The sequence below is a fragment of the Odontesthes bonariensis genome, chromosome 6 (assembly GCF_027942865.1).
Source record: "Odontesthes bonariensis isolate fOdoBon6 chromosome 6, fOdoBon6.hap1, whole genome shotgun sequence".
Lineage (NCBI taxonomy): Eukaryota > Metazoa > Chordata > Actinopteri > Atheriniformes > Atherinopsidae > Odontesthes > Odontesthes bonariensis.
In genome coordinates, this window is record NC_134511.1 from 15,096,886 (window position 1) to 15,124,868 (window position 27,983).

At 40.0% G+C, this 27,983-nt stretch overlaps 1 protein-coding gene across 4 annotated transcripts in view; it reads left to right on the plus strand.

The window, feature by feature from the left end:
• The first annotated feature begins 2,529 nt into the window (after nucleotides 1-2,529).
• LOC142382072 (ADP-ribosylation factor-like protein 15) overlaps nucleotides 2,530-27,983 on the plus strand; it is a 104,416-nt gene continuing 78,962 nt past the window's right edge. The window contains exons 1-2 of one of the 4 annotated variants that reach the window (XM_075467536.1): nucleotides 2,530-2,649; nucleotides 3,305-3,337. In XM_075467536.1, coding sequence (XP_075323651.1) covers nucleotides 3,314-3,337 — 24 coding nt within the window. In that variant the 5' untranslated portion in view covers nucleotides 2,530-2,649; nucleotides 3,305-3,313. Of the gene's footprint in view, nucleotides 2,650-3,304; nucleotides 3,338-5,809; nucleotides 6,196-7,892; nucleotides 7,979-14,120; nucleotides 14,262-27,983 lie in introns of those variants that run through there. The other 3 variants (XM_075467537.1, XM_075467534.1, XM_075467535.1) reach the window with 3 other exon arrangements.

The window sequence follows — 27,983 nt, forward strand, 5'->3', positions numbered from 1 at the left end:
AAACAATAAAAGAACAGTGAAAGCAGTAAAATACAACAAAATCAAATAAGATAAAATTCGTATAGGCTTACGTGTAATGCTTGGATGGCTTTAGTTAACTGGCTATGATGTAGTTTGAAATATTTCCCTGTGGAATTTTACTGTGCCATCAATCTCAAATCAGCAAGCTGGTCAAACTTGTGAAGCAAGTTTTTTTTTTAATCATTTTTCCGATAAGACTGAAACTGACATACTGGATTTCAGATGATCTTGGGTTGCTGCCAACCATTTCTCGTCATCCATCACTAGGAAGGAATGCCATCTACAAAATGCTGACATCATACTGACAGAGACTCAACTTTCATTTGATACTTTCAGTTTGGAAGTGACCGACTGACTTGCTTACTGTCTGTCTATTTTCTCGAGCTATTGCATCAGTTATTTATAACCACCCATCTAAATAGTACACAAATAAACCCATGCGCGTAATTTGCACGGGGGTTACGGGGGTCATGACCCCCTCAAAAATCAGATCCAGCTAATATAACCCCCCCAATATCATCAAATCAAATCATCAAAAAATATCATAAAATTCTGAATGAATAACATTTATTTGTTTTCTTTATTCATTCATTTCATTTCAAGATAGTATCATGTTTTAAATAATCTGTAATGTAAGTGTTTGTGGCAGATTTTGATGTTTGATGACTGATATTGGGGGCTCCCATTTAAAGCACTGTGGCTCAATGTCAGCCATTTTCACAGTCATGATGGATGACAGAGTTCCATTCAGAAACAAAGTGTTCCTGGTCTTGGTTTTATTGAGCCCCACCATGGAAAAAACCCTCTCTGCATCAGCATTTCAGTGTGGCAGAACTAATACCAGTTTGGCAAATGTAGATAGTCTTGGGAATCTGTTCATACCAGTCACATTTGAAAAGAATTAACCACGGAAGCCTAATTACACTCCTACATATTTTTCATTTTTCATTAAGTTGCTCATGTCAAAGAGTGTGTGCTGAATATTTAGGTACTACTCCAACGAACACTTTAAGCGGCAGGTATTGGTCTTTTACAAGGAGTAGGAAAACTATAGTAACTAACAAAAGATTAAAATAAATGAAGATATGACCTGCTGAAGATCCTGACGGTTCTCTTCCACCTCCAGCTCGTCTACAACTTCTGCACGCATTCAGAGCATAAAGGTTATGTCCGCTGTGCATTCATGGGACGCGTGCTTGCAGCTGAAAGCTATTTCAGACCTCACCCGGCAACAAGAAATTCTGTTTTGTGATTGGCTGAGAAATTCTATTTTGTGATTTTCCGATGGGTTGCTAAATCAAGACAGCTTCTGAGCTGTACGAGCGCACCTGCCATTGACTCGTTTATAGTATAGGCCATTATAATTTCTGTGCGACGAAGTTGATCATTTCTCAGCGTGAGAAATGGCATGTGTGGCGTGTGAGCGTGTGAACTTGTTGAAATGCGTGTGTCTCACGCTCATTGCGTGAGACTTGAGAGCCCTGAGTTGTTTTGTTTTAAAAAGTAATTAAGTGGTTGTAAAACCGCTTTTTCAATGATCTTACTTAAAAATGGGAGATTTGAGATAGGCTTGTAGTTGTTCATTTGTGTCTTGTCAAGATTGTCCTTTTTCAGCAGAGGTTTGATTACAGCTTTTTTTTAGTGGCTCTGGAAACACACCCGACATTAAAGACAAGTTCACCATCAGTAACAGGTCTGACTCCTTTAATAATATTATTATTAATTTATAGCAATCTTAATGTGATAGTGAGTGGGCAATATGTGAAATCAGTTCAGAATAAAGGTGCAAGCTGCTCTCCAGTGTGCCACCCTGTATTGTGTGATGTATCGAGAGTTGCATTGTGCATAATACATTTGCTGCATGTAGGTGCCAATACAGTGATGAAATTGATTAATCTTTAAGTTCTTGTCATCTGCCAATGTTGGCTAGTGCTTAAACACTGAATTTAACTACTGTGTCGTTATGGCATAAATAGTGAACTGCTGCATTTACGTTAAGTAGCCTAAATCAGTAAAAGTATCAGAATGTATTTCTAACACAGGAATGGCAAATTAGCGAGCAAGAAAATGATTAAATAAATAAATAAATATGCTGCGAGTTTAACCCCCCCAATGGTAGACCCAAAGTTACGCCCTTGAATAAACCTGTTAATGAGGTGTGCCGGTAGCCGCTGCCAGGGTCGCAGGAAGTGGGGTGCTCCGGTTGCTGCAGCACTCCCCACTGGACAACAGACGCAACTACACCACTTGTGTATTAGCCTAAATTCAGGCATAGTTTTTCTCCCCCTAATTATTATTCTAAAATAAAAACACAAAATATGAATGTTTTCTACTTTTTCCATACTTATAAGTAGTTTTAAATGTCTTTTAAAAATTTGGTTTGAAATGAATGATAAACTTTTAGACCTCAACCAGACATATGTACGCTGTCGCCCCCTGTGGTCGCAGAATATGATGGGTCGCAGAATTTGGTGTAACACCGGAAAGAACAGTGGCGTAGAACAGTGTGACGGGAGAGACGTTTGTTTATTTAGCTTGCGGTGTCAAGCCAGCAGCAATGCGCCCTTATGAGGGAGTTCATCAGTGCCACACCAGAGTGCAAGGCAACCTTTGGAGTTATTCCATCTGGTAAGCAATGCTTTTAATTAAGTTCGCTTTGGTTAAATTGTTCTCAACTAGTTGTGTGGTTTTGCTGCTTGATTAGCCTAATTATTTTTCTAGTTTCCTTCAGGCTACTATTTCAGAATAGCAGACTAATGCATGCCTAATTGGTACTGTGTATTTCTTTTTTCATTGTTACTTTGCTGTAGTTCATTGAATGAGTGCAAGTCTGAGGAGAATCAGCGCGGCTGCTTCACTGCCCATGCACAAAAGACAAAGTGCCAGGGCAGCGCGATTTGCTCTTGAGCGCGTCCTCGTCTCTTATGCGATAAGTCTCCACATCAGGTGCGCGTTTCCCTTCCGCAAGAAGAACTTGATCATTTCAACGTGAGATTTAAAATAAAAAAATGGTAAAATCTAGCCTCCTTGTTTAGGCTACATAAAAACATGCGAGAGCAAGTCAGATAGCCTATGGATTCGCTATTCCTCACCCTAAAATTGATTAGAATGCAGGGAATTGCATCTAAAAAAAATGAATCCCCCCCAGCACCCCCTGGTGAAAATGTGTTCCTGCGTCCCTGGCCGCTGTGTTTCACTGTAGTAACAACTTTATCACTAATGTTTAATCTGTCAGCAGACACAAGAGTGGCTCAACATGTGCTAAATCAATCTCTGCTTGCAGGTGCGACGGATGTTATTTTGCTATGCCCACCGAGTAAGTATATTCAATCTGAATGCAGTTTATCTTAGGTCAGTTTTTGCCTCAAGAAGAAGCTCTTTAATAAGACAGGGAATGTCTCCTAGTAATCTAAATATTTAAAAGCTTTTTTTCAGTGGGAGGGCACACACTTTCAGTGTGACCGCAAAACCCCATATCCTCTCAGTTTGATCTGAGGCCCAAACAGCTAAAAATGAGCTAGGAGCAATCTGTAATGTTCTTTGAAAGGTGCTAATTAAAAGTGCTTAAATAAGAGATTACAGAATGAAGGTGAGTCTTCGATGGAATATAAAGTATATTTTTGCATTGATGCACTGAGTTTCATTTGATCCTTTATATGGCGTAAAATGCACGTTCCAGCTGATGGTTTTAATGAGCAGCTTTTGACCTACAAAATCTGCAGTGAAAACGTGCCTTTTGGAAGTGGAAGTACTAATTAACCCGTTCCTGACTGCTTTCTATTAATCTTTCAAGGTTCACAGCCATATTTTCATTTATCTATTTATTTTGAGGAAGCATCAACTTCCTTATATTACTTGATTATCTTTAAATGTAACCACAGGATATAGATCAACATATTTGTGCGTATTTTAACAACAGAAGAATGCACACTTAACAGCAAGTTAACGCCTGTGATGAGGTTCAGTGGGTTAGTCTGGTAGATACTGCCACCTAGTGGCTATGTTCTTTTTCAGTAGAAGCTTGCGAAATTCTTAAAACTCTGTACAAATAACATTGACAACATCATTAAAATGTAGACTAAAGGCATGGTTTGATTTGGAATATTGGTGAATACTTGTGAAAGACAGTTTCTTGGAAGTATAAAAGATTTAAACTGTGCATTTGTCCATAATCTTCCCAAATTTGTATATAAATTAAGCACTCTTGTTGCTCTCAAAGTGAAACGCGGCCACATATGTATTAACATTATTATGTGAACCATGAGAATGAGGGTGGTTGCAGCTCAGGTAGTTGAGCAGGTTGGCCCCAAATCAGAAGGTCCATGGTCAAAGGTGCCAACTTTCTGTATCCTCAAGTTTTCCCAAGCAAAACATCAAAGCACCCCAAATAACTCCTGACATGTATGAGTGTGTGTGTGTGTGTAAAATGTTTGTAAAAAGCCTCCCCCAAATGAATTGGTTCAGTCACGGTTACTCAGCCACCATGTTTCTTCAGGCCAGCAGAGGTCCCTGCTCTCACATTTCACTACATCAGCTGTCCCAACGACAAGTCAACTACCATGAGTGAATGTCCATGTTTAAAATACTGTGAACTCAAATGCAATAATGTAATTTCCTTAATTCTGCACCTCTCAGCTCTCTCTGCAGGACACCCAGTTCACATTCTGCTTGACTAATTTCAGGGAGATTGCCTGATGAAATATTAAAGAGGAGTGCAGTTTCCAGGGAACAGTCAGCTCTACAGAGTTTTCTGTTGAATGTGGTGTATGCCACACTAGCATAGTGTTAATTAGGCTGGCACACATCAGCACAAACGCGTACTTATTCTTCACTTTATCCAATTCACCTTCCTGCGGCTGGACCAGCTTTGCTTTTCACTTTGATCAGTGATTGCACTTACTTTATCTTCTGGTTGAATTAATCATGAACTGCATAATATATATCACACCATACAGCTCTGAAACTTGATAGTTCTGTGGGAAAAAAATGCAGCTGCATGAATGTGTAGGCTTCAAATCCAACTCTTTGGGGTTGGTTGGCTTGCTTTAATTGAATATCAAAAATTTGTAATTCAGTGGCAAATAATTTAAATTGTTCAATATCTTGACGCACAACTGTATTACTTTTCGATACTAAACAAAGAATTTATTGTATTGTTGTTGTATGTGAATACCCCGACATAAGTAAGTAAAAAAACGTTATGGTTTTTAAGATACATCCTCGCAAGTTTGAAAAACTTCAAAGCTCCGCTACATTTAAAGTAGAAACTTCTGTAGTCCAGAACATTTTTTGACAGCTATATGACTTTGCAAGCTGTGATTATACACACAATGAAGATGGATATAAGACATATGATGGATCGTTGCTGTTAAAGCGAGGCAAAATCAAGATGTTGCTTACACAATGTCTTTTGACAATTACCAAATATATTATAGAGCACTAACATGACTTGAATAAGGCCAATCACGCTTATGGACGGTCTTACTTTTGATCTATTAGGGCTAAATTGGCAATGACATGACGTTGATGGCTGTCAGGAAGTCCTCTTTCGCAATAATAATAATAACAATAATAATCACGATGAAAAAAAATGTTCACACAAAAAAACAACTACACTATAAAACTCAGCAGTCAGATGATTGGTAATACTGAAGCGTAAAAAAAAAATACAGAAAACCGTTTCAACGACGGTTCCCTCTCTTAATGAAAAATGAAAATAGCCACCATGTGTTTGGTCATGTGACCACGCTGCGTGCGCAAAAAACGACGTGCGTGACGTAACGTGGAAGCCTTCGTTAGTTTCCTCAACCAAACACTCAACTGATATTGTGTGATAAAACTGGAAGTCAGCCGGCGGAAGACGAGCAGTTTATCCAGAGAAAGAACACACGAACACTGCGGTGCTCCTCGCTGTAAACAAACTTCGTCGCCGCCCTACTGAAACTTGGCTCACAAGCGAATAAGTCGGCGAAAATTCTTGCTTTTAAAGCCCAAGAAGGAGCCTGGTTTTTCTTTTTTCTTTTTTTAAATCTTGCTGTGGTTGTCTGGAGGCGGGGAATACAAAGCGACGTGTTCTAAAACCCATCAATTTTGGACTCATTGAAGCAAAACGGAATTACTACAAAGCTAGGTCGTGCTGCTGTGACTGGTCAGCGATAGTACATGGATTATCTGGTGAGTAAACGAATCGAAGTGCAGCGGTTTTGCATCTGCCAGTCAAACCCTGGTTTCAAGGTTCGTATTCCAGTCTCGATATTAATGTCAGGTGTGTGACTACTATTCACAACTTGGGTTAGGTGTGCTGTCTTCTTGGGTGTAGTACCCCTTGTTTCATGCTAATGTGACAGGCGAAGCCTGAAGCTCTTCCCCACCAGTGTTGTTTTGACGTTGTGTGAGTAGGTCTAACTGGTTGACCCAGACCCCAAACTGTTAAACCAAAGTAAGTTGTCACATATCTACACCCTTGTAGTACCACAACAAGGCTGTTTTCCCCCCATCAAAATGCACTGCTGTCTCTTATTGGGTTATGTGGAATCAAGATGTCATGGCACTGGTTTGAAATATAAAATTCCTCTGTTATTATTTAAGACACATGAACAAATGATTGATTTCAGATCAGGCCAGTGTACCAGCTTCAGGGCACGAGATCACGCTTTTTTTTTGGGCCTTTGCCTACATTAGAGATTTGTAGGGGTGCTGCTAAAACGGAGCAACAATAGAGAGGAAGCTGTAGCTGAAGGCTTTTTCAAAGCCAGAGGAAAAAGTGTACACAGACGTTGTGCTGTCATCTCACAAGGGGGACAGAGTGACATTGTGAAGTGCAAAGGAACTTGCCCACCCAGTGTTATCAGCTTGTTTATACAATGGCCTCCCAAGATGTGAGACCTAAGGAAAACTTTGAACTTTGCCTTCACTGGGACCTATCTTGAGTCAGAATTACAAAGTCCTGTCCGGTAACTGCTGTACGGATGTGGCCGTGTGTGGATTGTTGCGTGAGAGTAACAAGTCTGATGGAGGACCAAAGCCGTTGATTCATGGCTAACTTTGAGTTACTCTGTAAACTCTGCCAGACGTGACTGGAAAATTGTTGACACTAAAGGGTAAACCCCAGAGCGGACACTGTCAAAAACGGCACCCATGTGACACAAAGTGAATGTAAGCACTTTCCCCATATAGCCTCTTATTTTTCTGCTCGGTGTGGAAAGGGCAATTTGAATTTCTCTTGCTCCCAATAAACCACAACTTCTCACATATTTCGGTCAATGATGTGCAAAGCATATCTAAGCTCTATATGTGGATTGAACGGACATGACATTTTAGAGTTCGCATATTTGGGGGATTCAAGTTTTTCTGTGACGGTTTTGTGGGGACAGCACAGCTGTAACTGCGGACTGTTGGAGCAGAGCGCTTGGCCGTCCCCTGAGGTCAGCCACTCAATAGGCGCTGGGCCTCTATTCCTGCTGTGCAACACTTGAGATGTGGTGCAAAACTTGGACCACAACTATGTCTCTCCAATTCCCATGAATCAGAAAGAGCACGTTGATAAGTGTTCAATGAATAATGTTAGCCTTCGCCCCCCTTCATGCTTTTAGGTGGGGCTTTAGATCGAGTTTGTCTTAGAAAGGAAGCCGTGTTTAAGTGGGATGGAAGGAGGTTATTATTGCACATTACTGGGCATTAACTGTGGTTCGAGTTATGACAATAGCTGAGATCTGATCTGTGGTGGATTCTCTTTCAACTGGGAGGTGGGGCATGCCGAAGGGACTGAACTTCTGCATGATCAGCAGTTAAAAAAGACCATTCAAATGTGCAGAGCAGAGAGAGGAATTTGGTTCAGTCTGTTGCCATGGTACAGCCTTACCAAATTACAGCTGCATCGTGTGGCCATCTCTTGGGCCCTAACCTGTTGGAGATTCAATCAGGCAAGACAGTGACAGAAATGAAGACAAGGCACTTGGTGAGTACACAACCAAGGCTGTAGTCTCAACATTATTTCCTTTCCTATTAAACTCTCATTCTTTATGCATCAATTGTGCTCATTCGTGTGTTTAGTAGGTTAAGGCACAGCCTGTAGACTATTCATCAACATTTATACATTATTTACTTTTTGACATTGAGCTACTTATTCCTGCAACAATCGAATAATAAGACCCTCAGAATTCTACTTGTCTCTTTGAAAGACAGACGTGTGATGTTGAGAAGAAAACATCCAGAAAGTTTTTTTTTTTTTTTTTTTTTTTTTTTTTTATGGAATTCGAATTATGCCAACAACCCAGTGACAACAACTGCCAGGCATTGGCCTCAAGCCATGGTAATTATGGGAAAACCTACAGAGCCTCATCTGCTAATAAACCGGCCCCCTTCATTCATCTGGGTGAAGCTTGGAAACAATGAGGGAAAATGAACTGAATTGTAATTCAATTTAAATTTCAAGTGTTATATAAAGAGTCTGCTTATATAACTAGTAACTGAATCTTTATGTACAGATTTGATTATGTTAGTTGTTAAATGCTTTTTTTCGGGTTTCACAGGGAGTTGTTGGATTATTTTGGCATTGTTCTTACAGTGAAATGACGTCCAAAACTCCTAGCTGTTGTGAACAGATCCAAGTTAATGAATAACATTTGGATTAAACATGACTAGTTATGGGGGAAATGCAAGATAATGTTTAAACTTGATCAGATTATTCATAACTGAGACACTTTTGCTGAAACTGCATTTGAGAAATAATTTTCTAAAAGCAGTTATTGTGCACAACATGAATCGAATGGAAAATTTCCTTTGAGAAACTTTGAAAGCGGCTATTTAACGATACATTTTTCTGATTAATAATATCTTAATAAAGAGATCATAGAATATACTGGCATGCTCTTTTTCTGTATGTTTGCTAGGCTGTTGTTTTCTTTCCATTTTCAGATAATGGAAGTAGTGGTGCTCTGTAAGATATTCAGATATTTATAATATACCCTGACCCCAATCTGTAGTTTTCCACCACTTTCTCTCTGACCTGTTTGGAGAGATCTTTGGCCTTCATTGTACTACATGCTTAGTGGTGTTGCTAAGGCTGCCCCCGACTAAAACTATTCTTGGTCAACCAGTAGTCGCAGTTAAAAGCAAATAGTTGCCCTTTTGCAGTAGAAAAATGTAGAGTTTTCCGTACAAATGTTGGCTGCAGAACACATTGAATCAATAATCATGTATGGAGGAATACGTGTTGGATCACACTGTTGCCAACTGACTTTGACACTTTTTCAGACCCTTTTAGTCATGTTTTTTACTTTCCAAAATAGCACCTACCAAAAATGTGGCAATGGTTGTCAGAAACGTTGTGAGAGCACAGAGAGCGAGACTCTGTGTCGGCGCTGCACATAATGATCATATGAACATATTGTTATTGTTTATTATTGTTTTTACATTGTTCTTATGTTTTATGCCTTATATTTCGTGTTGTTACTCATGTACAGCACTTTGTTTCAGCCATGGCTGTGTTAAAGGGCTTTATAAATAAAGTTGAGTCGAGAGATAATGATCATACGAGGCTAATTCAATGAACAAGGAGCCAGGCGACAGCTGACAAGGATGTGAATGCAAGTGAGGGAGAAGAAAAATTAAGGCATTCTATCTCTCATAAACGAGTATAGGCACTATGTTTAAGGCCCCCACGCCACATTTAACTGTTGTGTTGCAGATTCTGGGGCCCTACATTTGGTGGATGTATTCTGAGCTCATGCAGGTGGGACTCAAAAGTTGTGATTATGGGACCTCTGGAGGTAATTTGCAGCAGAAGATCTTATTTAAGGGCTTTGTAGCCCTAGGGATGATTACATACACGCGTTATTATTTTATTTACACCAGTAATTCAGACTTTTTTTGTATTGGTCTTTACGACCAAAATGTAAGAAAATGGCAAAACTGCAAAGGTGAGTAAATACTATTAACATACACCGTATCTCCTTTGACTGACATCAGTTTTTCCCACCCAACCAAGTTGAGATGCTACTGACATGCGACCAAGAGGTAGTCACTTAGGCAAAATGATCTCTTTTTGTAGGGGAAAGCTGGAATCCAGGAACATGTCGTTTTAACCAACCGTGCTGTTGTCGTTCAGCTGATTCCGTGCGTGTGTTGCTCTGTGTGGGCACACACCGATGTGCCACTGAGCCCTCTCTGTTTGGTCCGTTACCAAATGGGAACAGTGGCAGCCTATTAAGGACATCTTTTTTTTTAGAAGGCACAACCACTTAGTGAAAAGCGTGGTTTCTTCTAGAGCTATACATGCATTTTCCCCAAATCAAAAGTTCTGGTTTTTGCCTTGCAAAAAGCAGCAGAAAATCCGTACGCATCAGCTGGACAACTTCTTGTGTAGGAGTTGCATCGTTGCTTTCCTTTCCTCAAGGTGTTTTGTGCGTGTAAATTGCCACCCAAATATATTTATCAGCAGATACATTTATTGTTTTTTTATTATTAATTTTTTTGTAATCTCCAAAGTAATGAAATATACTACTATAAAGATTTTTAAATGTGTAAATGTCTGTTTTTCTCTAATGATTGCTTACGCTCTGATAAAAGTTGGATGCTGACTTATGGCTGCGCAATTTTTTAGAGAGAATAACAACAAGTGATGCGTTTCTTGTTTTTTTTTTACAACTACTGAACGTTGTTATGATAATATTACAGTAACTATTAAGGATACTTAACCAAAATGACATTAAAGTGGTAAAGAATCAAGTTTAAACACTAATTTGTTATATGGCAGCTGTATGATTGAAGGAGCGAAGGGAATGGCGGGTGCAGGGTTTCCCAGACTATATTATTACTTGTATGGCCACCTGAATGTAGTTGTCCATCCACTTGCTTATTTTCATTTTTCACACTCCAAAGTAGTGAAATCTACTCCTGTGAAGCTACATGCAGTGCTTCAGTTCAGCCTCCTGTCCCTCTTTCTCACACACCATACATCAGCCCCTCTATGTTTAATGCTAACACACCGGACGAAGACGCAGTCATGGAGGGAATGTTGGCTTTTGCTAGCTACATTCAGCAACTTTTAGACCGCAATTAGCACATCTAGAGATAGCATTGTCATGTACCGCTGTCAGTCTTTGATGTACGGTAAGGCACAATTTTATATCTTTGTTTGAAAAGGTATCAAAATATACTAAAACATTGATACACCATCCAGCACTGTCTGCGTGTATTTTGGCCGATCACCTGTTTTTCAGAGTATGTCTCTTGCTCAAGGGCACACAGCATGCCGTGACAGATTTACATCTAACAGGCATAACACAGGGGAATGAGAGATGCTTGGCAGCAAAAAAAAAAATAGCTTGGAGCAGGTGTGCTGTAAGGCTGATGCTACTTTTCCTCTCAGCATTCCCCATCTGAGCGTGTCACACACCTCGCTGATACAGGTGTGCCTCTGCCAGATTCTTTACAGAGCCAAACAAAAAATGACCTATTGTATACACATAAGATATTTCAGCAGCGTGTATACTTATTTTATCGGTGGTTAGATAAAAGTTTAATCATTTACAGCTTTCTACAGCTTTGAATGATTGTGAATTTATATTTATTTAAACTTAAGTTTAAAGTTGGAGTTGACCATGGTTCTCCAAACCTGCCCTCTTACTAAAAGTGCATAACCAGCGCTAATAATACCCTTCTGAGCACAACAGCATTCTTGAACCCCTGGGACTTTTTTTCACCTTGTTATAAACATGTTTTTTGCATCTACTGGTTAGCTGAGTGCAGTGATTTCCTTGTCTGTTGAGAGTGGTAATGAGCAAGCATCTTGAGCTGGTGCCACATCAGTGTTACTGTTGAAGGTAATGGGGTTTGATGATGCTATGGACTGAGCACAGACACTCTTAAGTTCTTTTTGATATTGACATCCATATAAGTTCATGGACCATTGCTTTAAAGAGCTTTTTTTTTTAAATTCTCCTTGCGGTTCCCCTCCTTTATTTTCCCATACTTCGGAAGCATTGTATCGGGTCCTGCTATTTCTTTTTTTTGCTATGAGAAATGTGTCCGGTTTTGACATCAGGGCCTTGTTACTCTGCTCTAAATGTTTGAAAAATGTGTATAGTTTTGTAAAAGCCATATAAGTGTAGTTATTTTTTGGGGCTTTCAGTGACTCAAGGCCTCTCCAAGACGTATAAAGTGCATCTTGCTGTATTCAGTTGTATCAAACTGCTGTACAAGAGGCAATAATTTGCTACATGAGGTTCTGCAATCTAAAAACAGCATACCTTTGCAAACTAAATGGGAAGTTACATGTAGCTTTCTCTTTTGAAAGAGAATGAGAAACCAAAGCAGTGTGATTAGAAAAAAAAGTCCTAATTTGAACTGAAGGAACCATGATTTGCAAAATAGCCATTCTAAGCAAACACTTTGGTGTAAACCTAATGAAAAGTGGCTAAAAGATGTTTTCTTTCTTGCTTTTGCTCGGAACAGTTAACTGAAACACGTAGTGCAATGTGGAATGTGAATCTTCATATTATCTAAGACAATATCTGTAAACACCAGTGAGCTGAACTGCTGTTATTTCTTTTTTAAGAGGAGTACTTTTCCGTTGTAAATAAAAATGGTTAACGTGAGCTGAAATATTGCGTTCTAATCGTATCTAAAAGAGTGAGAACCATCCATTGTAGAAGTTTAGTGCTGCACAATTGGTTTTAATGCATCGAGTGCCTCTCTGCCTCCAACCGAGGGACTGTCATTATTGCTTCCTTCCTCACAGCAGAGCTGGAGCCCTTTCTTTGTACTCTGTCTATGCACTCAGAGTAGCACTCTCTCAGCGAGAAGCCTGGCACTCAGAGTGGATGGACACAACTGCCCTGCCCCTCTCTCTGCACGGAGGGTGGGTGGGTGGGGCAGGCTGGTTGGCCCGCAGAAAGGGTTTAGAGGACAGCGTTTATTTTTCTTGGCTTGAGACAAATAAGTCTGATCTATCAAGGACTTCTGCTGCCACTTGTTTTTCGATAAACTAAACTATGTTTCTTTTGCTAACAAATCTTCCTATTTACCCTTTTTTTTCCTACCCCCCTTGCTCATTGCTTTGTGCACATGCACGGCCTGCATGGCACTAGTTACAGACTCCTTATGTGGATAAAGTGGAATACAACACAATAACTGTTAAATTTTGACCATAGAGTACATTTTAAAGCTTATCAAAGAGCCTTCTCTTTTAGGTTGGCCATGGAAAATGTGACCTGTTTCCTTTTGTTTCGAGCATTAAAAAAAAAGTTGAGTTCATTTGCCCTACATGACAATGCGCGTTGTACACGTGCACATTATAGTGATGATGTTGAACTGATTCTCCTGTTGAGGCTTAGATTAAACTATGTCCTGTTTGGTTTATCTCAACAGAAAGTGGAGGTGTAAACAAAATCTGTTCTGTATCAAAACCCCCCCCCCCCCACAAAAACAAACAAATATGAAGTTGAATCCGCTGTATGATAATAATCTGTATGAATTTGAAGTCTGACCTTTGCTGCTATAATAGAATTAAGTGAATATTAAACCTTCTAACTGCATTATGGCGGCAGGTGGCGACCACAACTATTACTGAACCGGCTGAGATGATAAACAAGCAATTTGAACATGACTCACAGTTCTCAGGCAGACATCCCACAAAAACGTCCAGCAACATCTATTGAAATCGCTTTGACCGCTATAGGCTCAAGCGGTCAAGCCTTTCATCTTCCTCCATGCAGAAAGCATTGGTTTTCATACCTGATAAAGCTGTGTATACAGCACGGACATAGTGTGTGGGTGTGTAATGGTGACTAATCCAATTTTCAGTCTTATTCTGGATCTCTAGTTGTCAGTGAGCCCTTAATCTCTGTGGAGAGAGATCCTCACAGTCTTAAGCTTGTCTCTGTCTGCTGATCCTTGTTGTTGTTAGTTTTTTTTTCTTCCTGTTTTATCTTTCAATGAATGACTATGAAGAGTAAAGACAAGGTCTTCCTCATCAACACGCTCACGAAACTCAGCTGTAAAATTTCAGGTTTAAAATTAGCTTGAGGCTATTGACAGCTGCCTGTTAGACACTGAAGGGCTGGACTCATGTTGTTGATCTGGCACTGTTGTGCTCAGCTACCCCCTTATCCTCCTCCATCCATTCATTTACTCCTGAGGCTTGGGTTGTTTGTTGCCGGGGGTTACGCTCGTAGTTGAGCACAATGTCGGAGCACATGCAGCTCTACCTCGCCTTGTGCAGAATCGGGCTTTACACGGTAAGAAAACGCAGATATGCTACGTTCTCTTTGTTTGATTAACAGCAGGGGTGTGCTGTGCTGGGTTGAATGCTCGTATGTATGTGCTTGGTTGAACACTAAAACTTTCACCAGGGTTTAATCTTTCCCATTTGCGTTATTAGACTGATACTGATGAAGCAACAGTAGCTTGTTCCTTCACTGATGGTTGGTCCTCATGCTGCGTTTGATTTGATTAGTTCTTGGTAATAATATTCAGACAGGAAAAGGTGGTCATAACACAGCATCCCTTACGGTCTTCAGCAGCTCATGGCAGCTGGCTTTAAGCAGCCTCATTCTTGTCACTTGATCTATGAATCTTGAGCTAAGCAGCCACGGTGGAACTATTGTTGGAGTTTTTCGTTTTACTTCTACTTGTTGTTTTTTCTTTTCTTTTTATCAAGTTTCGGATTGAACGTTTTGTAACGCGCAATTTCTAAAAGGTTTTTGATTGGTTGAAATGTAACTACTGCCAATGACATATTGTATATCGTCAGGTTTCCCCGTAATATAACCTGACCAGCTGCTGAACTTTTCTATGTCCATGAACAGAGGTGCATCATTTAAATAGAAGTGCTTGACAGTTATATTTTCTTTAGTGTACGATGGACACTTGATGTTGTGTCTTGTGTGTGCGACTCATTGTTTCAGTCATAAATAAATCTGAAACATTCATCTGCTATATTCTGCTGGGAATATAGCAGATGGGTGATAGTTTTGTTGAAAGGGAAGCCAGCAGAAGCTGTTTATAGAATTGTCACGACTATACTGTTGCTTTTACTTTTGCAGATTGACAAATGATTGGGAAATGGGCTTACTTGGTAGGTGTAACCTACATTCTTTGGACGTGCAGCATTACATCTGCGCATTTGAGTTTCAAATGAAGTTTTCTCCTGTGCTTAACTAACGCTACCTGTAAGGTCATAGTCGGTGTGCATCCTTCTCTGGGACCCATCAGTGCTCATACAAAATTGACAGAAACGGTGGAATTCTAGTGAGAGTAGATGGAAAATTATGTTTTTTTTTTTTATTTTTATTAACTGCTTTAATCAGCACTGCACTTTGCTCACATCACTGTTGATGAAATTATTTAGCCAGTGAACTAACTCGCTATAAATAAATAAGTAAATAGATAAATAAATAAATAAATAAATAAATAAATAAATAATGTATTTTAAGAGCAATTAAAGAGCATGTTGTCAAAGAATTAAGACTGAAACTTAAGTTTTGTTATTAAGTGTAATTCTCAGGGTTTTATGGAACCAGGCTGCTGTTTTCATCACAAGGCCCCGACCACTGTGTCATCCTAAACTTTTGTGGTTCATGTAAGATCATTGCCTCGTTACACCCTGTTCCTGTTGGATTTTTTTTATTTATTTAAAAAAAAAAAAATTTAAAAGCACAACAAAGTCATGATTGCTACGATTACATTTGCTTCTACTTGACTCACCTCTCTTTTTTATTTATTTATTTTTTTTTCCTTTACGTTGGCCTGATTTGACCAAAGCTTCACAGTTGGCTTTGCCATCTAAGCTTGTTTGCAGTTCTGACCCGGTTCTGTATGAATGACAGAAGTTTGCTTTTGTTACGACTGTGTTTGATTTGGAATTCTGATATTCTTGTCAAGCTGTTCTTGTAATTGTTTTCTGTAAAGTCCTTCGACCACTCTGAGGTCACAGAGGTAACACCGTGTTAAACTCTGGCCAACCCTGTACATAATTTACCAACTGTATGCAGAATCGCCGTGTTTGCTTTTCCTGTGATGTCAAAATACCACAAAGTGGGTTGTTGGCTGAATAGACCTGATTGTCAAACCAAATTTGGTACTAAAATATGATTTTTTTTTTGTCTTTTTCTTTTTTAACTTAAAGGCAGGGTAGGGGATCTTTTTCTGGAACACTTTTTTACATATTGCTTGAAATACTCTTCACACCCCCATTGCAACCAATTAATTAAAAGTTTTGACACAAATATGAAAAGTTTTAGTGGCCTCTAGAACGTACAATCTAGGAAAAACAGTATCCAATCATTGTGAACGGACCGTTCACAATGATTGGATTCTGATGCCGTCTATCAAACTGCAATCTGCTCCTCCCCCTCCTTCCCCCTCCTCCCCCCTGTGCGCGTACCCTGCTCCGTGAACGAAGCTTGGCAGGAAGCTAAACTAGAGCCTGCTTGGCTAGCACCTAGCATTATTAAACGTATAGTTAGCATAAACTAAATACTAAATACTAAATACGGCAACGATCGATGCTTGCTGTCAGAACAGCGCTCGTGCACCTTCGTGCTCGTGCGCGTTCATGTACTCTAGAGGCGTGCCTTCGGGGGAAAGTGAAGAAAAGGGTTGGGACTTTTTACCGGTGTATTTTCAAACTGCAGCTTCGCTGGACTCAAAATCCAGGATCTCCTACCCTACCTTTAAGACCGACTGTTTCATTTTCCACAGAGCAACAGTTAAAGGATAAGACCGGTTTTTTGACATTGGGCCCTTGATTTCACATTATAACATGATGTTCTACTCACCCCTGCTTGTTGTTGGTCATTTGGAGCTGTTCCGAAGATATTCGAGAGGCGTCTGGCTGCTCTCTTGAGATATTCGGCCATGAAACGGTTTCCTATGGGCAAGCTTATACAGGCACAAACTATGCTGTTTATAATTTATTAATTACTGTACACTAGCACTGATAACGTGGAGATGCGTCGCTTACTTAAAAAAATCCGGGTTACTAATTTTGAATTTTAGCCGAATGAATAAATAGGCAGCAGGTCTGTGGGCTGTCTGTGGCAGTAGCACGACGAGGACGTCAGTAACACCCACTTTACGACAAAAAAATCAAAATTACAGTAACCCGGATTTTTTTAAGTAAGCGACGGACCTCCACGTTATCAGTGCTAATGTACAGTAATTAATAAATTATAAACAGCATAGTTTGTGCCTGTATAAGCTTGCCCATAGGAAACCGTTTCATGGCCGAATATCTCAAGAGAGCAGCCAGACGCCTCTCGAATATCTTCGGAACAGCTCCAAATGTTCAACAACAAGCAGGGGTGAGTAGAACATCATGTTATAATGTGAAATCAAGGGCCCAATGTCAAAAAACCGGTCTTATCCTTTAACCTCTTGCTGCTCCTCCACTTCCGATCCAATCCAACTTTAGAATATTTATCAGATTTTGACAACGTGGACGACAACTTTGAGTACGATGGACGTCCTTACCGTTTTCAGTCAGAGTATACGGATGAGGAGCTCCTGGAAAGGAGGATGCAGAAGCAGAGAGAGGAGCAGCTGACCAGAGAACAATAGGCCGCTGCACATCCACAAATCGATGCTAACTGGTGATGTTCTTGTGGGCGATGTTTACCTATGCCAACAGAGGAGGAATTTTGTTTGGACAATTTGGAAATACGCAAATACAAACCATGTTACCAGCAGTAACAAATTCCGTTTGAAGATAGCCAACCGTCACAGAGCACGGACTAAATAAGCTGTGCTGCTGCGGCGCGTGGTGATGACTTTATCCCAAGTGGCCCGAGTGTAGAAAGCCCCCAATAACAACAACAAAAAAGGCACTGACTCAGTACTGAAGCTTTGCCTTTGCTGTAGCTCTTGCCATGTGATATTATAAATTTTTTTTCAACATTTAACTTGAAACCTGCATTTTTAGTAGTTCTTCACAAGAAGTTTGCTTCTCATGTGCCGTTTGTTACAATGTTGTCAAAATGCAGCCACACTGCAGTGGTTGCACTCTCTGTCATAACACAAGTTCTGCAGTTAAAAAGAAAATATCAGTATTTTTTTTTTTCAGTGCTTTCAGTTTTCCACTGGCCCAGCCCGGAGTTGTATAATGGAGAGACGACTCACACATCCAAAATAAAGAGGCCCTCCGCCAAAGTCTGAGGATATTACTTCATTTTAATGCACAGTTTACAGCTTATTTAGCTTTGTGGAAGACAATTTGAGGCACTACAGAACAAGACTAATTTCTGCTGTTAGTTAGACGTTTGATTTAACTGCCATTCACCAGCTACACAGAGAATGAAATGAGGCATGAAGCACATCTGTCTGATTCAGCAAGTGATTGATGAGGTCATGTGCTTGCTTTCCAAGGTTAATTCAAAGCAGCATGCTGTGATGTGGGGGAAAAAAAAAAAAAAGATGTCTTCATGAGTTTTTTACAAAAGCTCTGTTTTAAATTCTATACAAAGTGGTTACATTAGCACGTGTCTTTGATATTACAACATGAATGTGAACATGAATGTAGGATTTTTCTGGGTTATAAGAAAAGTCTTTAAGGGAGTCTTTTAAGTTCCATTGGACATTATAAATGACCGCATGCTGAGGATAGCACCACGTCTGCTCTTTGGACCCTTAACCATTAAGAGTCTTAAGTGATTGTATTAGCCTTTTTGTGCTCTTCTCATTATGTTATTAATGGAGTGGAAAATGGTTGCTCTGACCCGCAGGCCTCGACTTTATCATTCAGTTTAAGACTCTTAAGCCTGCTTAATTAGGAAAGAAACCATAAAGTGTGCACGCTCGCATGACCGACTTGAAGTTAAAAGGCCCATTCAAGCCCCACACGAGGTGGCCCTCCACCTGAGACCTGAATCAGCAGGCAGATTCTGCTACATCAAAGCAGAACAAGCAATAATCAACATTTTATTGGTGCAATTAAGGTTCAGGATGGAGTCTTTATAGGAAGCATTAGATAAACGAGTCAAATAATTTCTGATCGCAGCACACATTACTTTATTCACTGCAACCACTGAAAATGTTTTATTTGAATTAAGTAGCCGAGCAATGCTTCGAAAGTTTTAAAGTTTTAAATACTCTAGTCTTAAGGGTCTTCACTGTACTGACGATATGGAGGCTGGAGGCTGTGGTGCTGCGCTGTTTAGTCATCTTAAAGGGAACATTTGATGGGGAAAAAAAAAATCCCTTTTTTTTTTTTTTTTTTTTTTTTTTTTTTGTTTGTGCTTGCGATTATATATTTGGGTGTCTGAGGTCACTTCCAACAAAAAACCCGCAGAAAATACACACCTTTGACATCTTCCGTTGGGTCCCATCCATCTGAAAATGGGATATTCAATCGGCTTTCAGAGTCGCTGGGGAAAAGCTGGTCCCTCTACAGTTATCCAGCCTCGGCCCTCTGTGAAGACCATACTGCGTTGTTTGCTTTTCTATTAACATTAAATCTCATCATTAGTTTTAATGTGTATTGAAGAAATAAGTGAGCTAATAATGCTCCACCATCACTGTTGTGTATCCTGATAAGGAAATATGACGTCTAATAGTATTCTTTGAGTTATTACCAATCGGTCGTAAAAAAAAAAAAAATCCAGATTTGCCATCTGTCACTGAATGCACCATCAGTAAAGGCCATTAAAAAAGAAAAATGTGTAAAATATTGGCCACATGAGCAACTAATGTTAGTTGCTGAGAACGTGAAGAAAACTCAGGGTCACGGAGCCGAAATGTGACGGGAGAATTACGCCGTTTCCCAGTGTCGTTATTGACCGCTCAACAGCTGTTGTACTCCGTGGTTTGGGTTTCGATAACTTGGGTTGTTCAACACATGACTTGCAAAGAGATAATACCTAAAGGATTTAGGTAGTCCAACATGGTCCAACTGCAGATGAGGCAAATGTTAGTATTTGAGAATAAAAAAAAAAAAAAAGATTGGTTCAGTTTAGCATGCAGCTTTCAGGCTATTTACTGTAGGCCTTCTCATACCTTAAAAATGGACTGTTAGCGTCACTGACTATAACGGATAGAAATAAATGCAGATCCCAAGGAGGAGAAGGGCGGAATGGAGTGGAGTGGGTCACTCTGCGTCCTAAAATGATTTGTTTGAATAGAGATGAAAATGAATGGAAGGAACTGGAGCTGCTGTTTTGTCTCTGTTATTTGTAAGCATGTCACAGACATTAGATTAAGACCTCAGGAAATGGTTATTGTCTTGTGAAACAGGGCACAATATGTCTTATTTAAGCTGTAATGGACTGTCCATATACTATATTACCAATGACAGTAGAACTGGCATTTTAGCATAATAAAGAGGAAACTGGTTACAGAGCGTAGTCAAGCAGGCGGTCTTTCATGATTTAACAATATGGATGACAAATTAGTTACACCTTGATCCTGTTTCCCCCATCAAGTTAAAGTTATTGGACCCAATAAACCACATTTTATACTTTGTATCAGCTACTTAATTATTATAATACATAACTGGAATATCCTCGTAGATTAACAATATGATTTAGTATAACAAGGGATAGAATAAGGACAAAACCCCCCCCAAAAAATTCAGTTTCAACTGAAAATTGATGTACAGTGATGTGCAAAATGATGCACCTATGCTGTGTTCAAAATGGAAATATCTGCGGCGCACGTTTACATCTTTTAGAAATGGTACCGAGTGCCAGTGTTTCACTATTATTTTACTTTCTCCTGTCATAAGTTTCTTGCTGAAGACTATTTGACGCACAAATTGGCAGAGAGCTGTGAGGATGTTTTATCCTTTGCTTCTCTAAAAGCTTTGTTTTCTCCTCCTCTGCTGTGTAGCTTCATACGGCCGACCGTTTCCTTTTGCTTAATGTTATCAGTAATTGTGTCCTTGCTGCTTTTTTTTTTTTTTGGTCATGAGTTATCTTTGAGACACGACCATTGTGTTGTAAAGCGATTCTTTATTTTTCTCATACAGAGCATGTAGGATTTTTGGCAGTAATGTCGTGATGGCAGCTGCAGGCATTGCTCGTGCTTTGCTCCTTTTAATATTGAGATCAATTTTTCTCAGTCATTCAGGCAGAAGCTTGATGGCAAGATGCAATAATTATTGCAGCTTTTAGCGCATCTAGAGTTGTACTGATCGGTTTGACATATGCTCTGACTATTTTTAATACCTGGTTCATCTTTATTATAACGCATCTGTTAAAGTTAGATCCAGCCTGTAACATCTTTGACCTACGGTAGCAGCTGCCACACGATGCCAAATGGCTTCAAAGTTCATACACCCCGCAATTCAAGTTAAGCACATATTATAAGTTTCTGCTTAATGTCAAACCTTCATGTCCATAAGCAAGACAGGAAATGCAAGTTTAATTTGCACCTTGCAACTGGAACTTTCACTGTACAACAAAAGTTCAAGTGCAGATGAATAGCAGTGTCCAGTCTCAGGGGTGCCATGTAAGGAGGCTGAAGTCTGCAACGCAGAGGCCTTCTGGATGTTCTTTATGTTGTGTAAACACGACAGTGGTTTTCACAGCATACTTTTTCCATCAGGTTCTGTCTCCTCTGTGTCCCATATCTAGCTGGGAGAACAACTCTCTCTCTGTTGTAAGGCGTCGGCAGACTGCCTCCACGCACAGCTTTCTGGGCACAGTTGCATTATCTTATCAGTTTACACCCTTTTCTTATTCTAGAATGTATTTGTTTTTTTTTGTTTTTTTTTAACTATGAATTAGTTTGAGCCCTAAATAGATTTGTGAGAAAAATCCAAAAGTAGTTTTTAAAGGAAATCCCAAAAGGTGTTTATCGTCGGACAGAAAGGTCATCCTGTTTTCAGGAAGAGCTATTTTTAGCTAACTTATCTGGAGATACTTCAGGCGTTGGTTGTAATCCACTCATCTTGTTACGACTTTTTCCCACATTCATTTCAACTCTAAATGTCTTGACGGCTCTTGTTGCGTTCCAGAATACGGTGCACGGTATGCTAAAAATTGAATAATGAAATTACTCTCGGATTATGCCTTTTCCTATTTGATTATGTTCTGGTTTAGCTAGTTTGAAGCCACTGGGACTCGTAAATTCAAGAAGTTATTGTTTCTGCGGTAGCCATCATGTCATTGGTTTTATAAAGCTGTCTTCTCACAGCGTGTGAGCGGCATACATTTAAGACGAGCTTCCGTCTTTTTAAAAGGCAGGATGGGAGCAGTCGTTGCCCCATCCTGGGCCATGAATATCCCACACTTCCAAAAAAAAAAAAAAAATATATATATATATATATATATATATAAAAATAAAAGACCTATGGTGGGATGATGGCTGAGAAATTACCAAGGGCCGCCCTCCGACCACTGAGCACTGTTTTCTAACAGCCGGCTGCCAATCCTTCCAAACTGGTATTGTTATGTGGCGTCAGAGCCCTTTTTGAGAAGGGATTTGGCTCTGGTCATTGGGGAAACAACAAAGAAAAACTTCCTGCTGGAAATATATTGGCTGACAGAACAGGGCGATGCCGCATTTGGTCTCTGTGTACCACGCAATGCCAGGAAATTGAAGTTTTTTGTCGTTGTTTTTTTTCAATATCACACCCGTTTGCAGCACATGTCACTCAGGACATTTGGTAGATTATATGAAGGATTGATTGATAGTCATAATAGTTATAGTTGTAGTTATAATAGTTATTTTCAATGTAACTGAATGGAAGACAGTGAAGATAATAAAACAAAGATACAATATGGTGAGTTGATTTTGATTAGTTTAGAATTTGTCTCGAAATGTGTGACCTAAGTCTATATGTGAAAAACTATCTTTCTTTAAATCGTATAGTTGCACCTTTATCTTGCTGTTCAGTTGGCTTCAGAAGCCTCCTTTACATTGCTCTTGAAACCAGAACCTCCCCCTACACTTTTGTCAGGAGAACCCTTTAAGCGTCTTTTTGTTACACACTAGCCTTTGTATCCATAACTCAGCATGAACTTATCTTCACGCCAAACTTGGAGCCTTCGGCACGTTTTGTAACATGCTTATCCATAAGACATTGTAATACAGGAGTGAGTTTTCAAATTCCTTGAGTAATCCAAGCCACAGGGCCTCTTTTTTTTTTTTTTTTAACTGTCAAACCAAGTGAATGCAGATATGTGTAACTGAGTAGCTGCAAGTTATTGCCAACGCTCATATGTTGCATCGCAGTCCCCGTATTGGTTAATTCCTCCATATTGCAGAAACACTAAGCATGACCTGGCACGGAAATGGGATCATTCTTTGTCATTTTTGCGAAGGCAGAGGAATTTATAGGTTTCAGTTTCTTTATGCTCTTATTTATCGATCTGCCTATTTCACTTGCAGCATTAAGGAAGTGTGGCATTGAAAGCATTGATTGCGAGTGGGTTGAAGATGAAGCACTTTCGAAGCTGTGTCTTTTTGTAGAAATGTGACAGCAGCAGGGGTGTCGTGCCCCTTGAAAGCTTTTTCTGGGACGTGATTATTGCTGCAGTGCACCTAACTTAATTTCCTTGAACTGTAACAGTAAGAGAACCAGACTTGTTCTTCTTTTAACAGGTGGTAGCAGTTTGCATTATTGTATATTCGCTCTTTGAAGTTTTGGAGGACAGAAGGTTTAGGAGAAATATGATTTCTGAAGTTTTTCTTTGTTTTATGGTTTTATTTTCTAAAGGGATATTTGATTTACTGTCTTCTTTTCTTTATCTTGGATTTTAGTTGCTTGCAAAATCTCGACATTGTGTTAAATTTCACAGAAATCGACAGCAGGTTTAAGATATCGTTCTACCACACAAGATTCCAACACTCGGTTGGTTGATCAATGCTGTAATTACCTCATTGGCTCGGACTGCACCGCCGTTCAGTGATCCAGACAAGTCTTTGTCTAAATCTCTGCACATGTTCACCTACCTGATTTGACCTAACTGACTGAGAATGCTTTGGGTGAAAGCTCCGCGTGTGCGTTTTTTTTTTTTTTTTTTAAGAGTGTGGCCACAAACGGCGACGCGTGATACCTGACAAAGCTCCATGCAACCCATTGATACTCTTTTCTGATCAGCTAATAAAACAAAGATCTCCATGGATGCGTGTCGTTAAACCAGGTCCGAGGAGGCTGTTTTACTGTTTTGTTCAGATCTTAAGCCCAGATATAGAGCCAGGAACAGTTTAACGCTGACTGCCGGCGCCGCAGTCAATCCGGTCTCTGAGGAACTCCTAATTATGACAAGGGAGTCGGTGCAAAAATGTGCTCCATTTACTATTTTTGATGGCTTTGATGGCTCTATTTTGCAGTTGTAGAATGGACATTTGTCTTGAAGCTCAAGCGAGTCCCACTTTTCAACAACACACCGTTTCTGGATTTGTGAACCCCACAACTGCGGAGCAGGAACACTTTGATTTAACCGTTAGGCCTGTGAAATGAAAACATTCTACATTTCTTGGGACAAAACAAATGTCGTCCACCGAGGCCTGTTCCACCCACACATGTAATCCTCTTTGATATGTATTATGAGAGAGCGACTCAATCCCATTTAAAAAGGGGCTTCCTTTTTCATCGAGTGCGGATATTTCTGTCGTCGTGTGGAGGACGCATGAAGTGATGTGGGCAGCTGCTTTATGAATGTCTTTTTTCAATAGGTCCAGGGGCATTGAGTCAGATTCATGGTGTTCTTCAGTCTGTCCGTTAGGGATTTAAGTCGTATTTCTGTCCGATACAGTGTGCTGCATTCAGGTGAAGTTCCGATAAGGATGCTAATGTTGACTCAACATTTATTTTCGTGCCTTGATTGAGGCATTTGGCCACTTCTGTCAAACGATGAAAACATGGTAATATTCCTTTATGCAACGTATGAAGACAGTTCAAACAACTAAGAAAAATATAGTATGCTGGACTCTGCTCAGTGTGAGCTATATAGGTCATTCAAATATATTATTAGTGAAGCTGCTATGTATGTCACTATAGGTCAGCTGATCTCAGATCATCTCTCTTCTTTCTCCATAATCTCCTTTTTGTGCTCATAAGATAAACCTTCCCATTACAACACTGCAGATTTCAGATCAGTTCTACGGTCACATGGGTGCAGAAACCGTGGGAAGTCTTGTCAGGATCAGATCAGATTTCCAAATGTACTCGGATGTGTGTCACACTGATGTTGTTTAACCAGGTAAGAACTGTCTCGACATGCTCGGTATGTTTGTGTCAGCTACTAATTTGAAGAAAGGACAATGGCGCCCTCTTGTGACGTAGAATAGACACTACTGGGGCTGAGGTAGACCTCAAAGGGAACAGCTAAAACCAACTGGGCTCATCTGTATCCTTTACTTTTCTTCTTTCTTTTTAAATATACAGATTAAAGCACACCTTATAAGGGGAGAGTGTTCAGCTAAAACTTTTGCTTAGCTGCTTTTAGCTATATATGAATTTAGGGGTGTTCTGGGAAAACAGATTGTCACCATCCAAGGAAAAAGGTCACTTATAGCCGCATTCGGATTGCAGGAACCTTTGGCAGTTCCTATAACCTTTGCAGGAATGGGGCCGTTTTCTCCCGCATTCAGACATACAGCAACTCGGGACCATCTCCCTCAGTTCCTATAACCATTTCAGCTCCTTCTCCGAGGCTGGGTCTTTTCTGGGTTCTATAGGACAGTGTTTCCCAACCCTGGTCCTCAAGGCACACTGCCCTGCATGTTTTCCATGTTTCCCTGCTCCAGCACACCTGATTCAAATAATTGGGTCAGGTCTTAAAGCTCTCCAGAAGGCTGAGGACGACCCATTCATTTGAATCAGGTGTGCTGGAGCAGGGAAACATGGAAAACATGCAGGGCAGTGTGCCTTGACGACCAGGGTTGGGAAACACTGCTATAGGAACACATCTGACGGAGGTGTTTGGTGGTCGGTAGCTACGCCCCATGTCATGCTGTCACGGCTGAAATGTTTACTCATACAACACAGACACAACCTGCGTGTGTTTAATAAGTTAAACGGACACGTGGTCTCCTTTGTCTGTGGCGCTCTGCTCTCCTTTCTTCATGAAACGAAGAAGTATGGCCTGCGCTCGATCCTGACTCTCTCTGTGAGCTCTTCCAGCCTCGATGTTAGACGCCTGATGTGATCGTCCATGATTAATATCACCATCATGCAGACCATGAACACGGTGGCCTCCCCGCTCTTCATATTAGCTTCTTGGTGGTGTTTTTTTCTTCTCTCCTTACTTTTTGCGGGTTTTGTTTTGTTTTGTTGTTGAATGTAGTACGTCACTGTTGCAGACGGTTGCGTCGCATCAGTCCCTATCAGGGTCCCGACTCATGTGCGAATGCAGACTGAAATAGTTCCCCTGGAGAAGGGCAGTTATTAGAATGAAATTCGAGGAGGACCGTTCTTAGAACGGCTCTGTCCGAATGCGGCTATTATCACTGTTACACAAGGAATAATGGACACAAACAGTTTGATTTTAATATCTTTTATTCTTTCATTGTTGGGACCTCTGATTATCACATTTTGTGTGACTTTTCACGGGACTTCAACAAAATGATTAAAGCAGTGAAAAATTTGACCCACCTAATCATGATAGTTATAAAGTAAACACATTTTTTGCCGTGACGTTGTGAAACAAATGACACAACATGGAAACGTCACCAACACTGTTGCTTCGTCAATTAGTCAATTAATAATATTAATGAATGAAATGATTGATTACAGGATTCAGGGACAAGACTGAAAACTGATGATAAATAATAAAAGAGCCAAAGTGTTAAACTGGCCTTCAGTCCAGACCAGTTCAAAACATTTAGAGCACCATTTCACATACTATATTTGTCACATTTATGAGCAGTCAACTGAGGTTGTGACTCAAAAAAACCAAGCGGTGCTTTAATCCTCTATTATACGTACATTTTCCCGGCAGCCGTTTATTGAGTTGTCAACGTTTTTGCTTCACGATCGCTCTGCCCCAGAGTAAAATGCTTGCTCTCTCATGATATTCCTGTTTCCCTGATTGAGGATTTCCCCCTTATTAGCGAGACGGGCGAGACATTCATCTTGGATTTGCTTCAGAATGATCAGATCTACGTCAGAGCTCTCACAAAAGGCAAATTAGGCCCAATGTGGGCAATTTAGTCTACAAATTCCCCTCTGTCAAAAAGCCTGAAATATTCTTTCTTGATAAGTAGTTTGATACATATCTCATTTCTTTTACAAAAGCTATAAATCTAGATATTTTTCTGTCAGCTTTTGTTTGCCTAGCTGTTAAGTCTTCAGTGCAGCCATAAATATGCTTTAAAACTGCATACATCTTGCATTTATAATAGTTTAACCCCCCCCCGAAACCCTGAAAAAATATCCAGTTACTAGTGACAGAAAACAGAGAAAAACAGGAAATTCTTGTGTTTGAGTAGCTGGGAGCATGAAATGTAATACTTCTACTTGATGAAAGACTTCAAATTCAAACGCGAGCATCCAGCCTACCAATAAAATTAGAAAATATGTTTCAGCTCAAGGGAGAGCCAGATTTTTCTGATATACGTAAATACGGACAGATTTGTCATAATTATTCATTCTCCATGACCCCCCAAGTGAGCACAATTCAGTCGACTTTGTCTTGAAGCAAAACATTGAGTCCATAAAATTCACTCATGCATCCTCTGGGTGGAGCCATGCAGTCACTGTTCCACTCATTAGTTCTCATGCAACTCCCATGAAACAAACCGTTATATGTGCATGTGCTACGTGTAGCTCTTCAGTGTTTTCTGCCCTATAACCAACGCTTCCTACCAAATTGTGCATGAATTTTTTTTTACTTATTTTTGTGTGTTTCATTGGTGATACAAGGATTGATGTGCACCATCATAAACCAGTGACAAGCTGCAGAGTTTAAGGGCTCAACTGACGTCACTTAACCCAGTAAATTAGATTCAGTTCATCTTTACATACATGTTCTACTTTCCTTATTTAACTGTCCTGTCTTTTGAGAGGCCCTCACTGG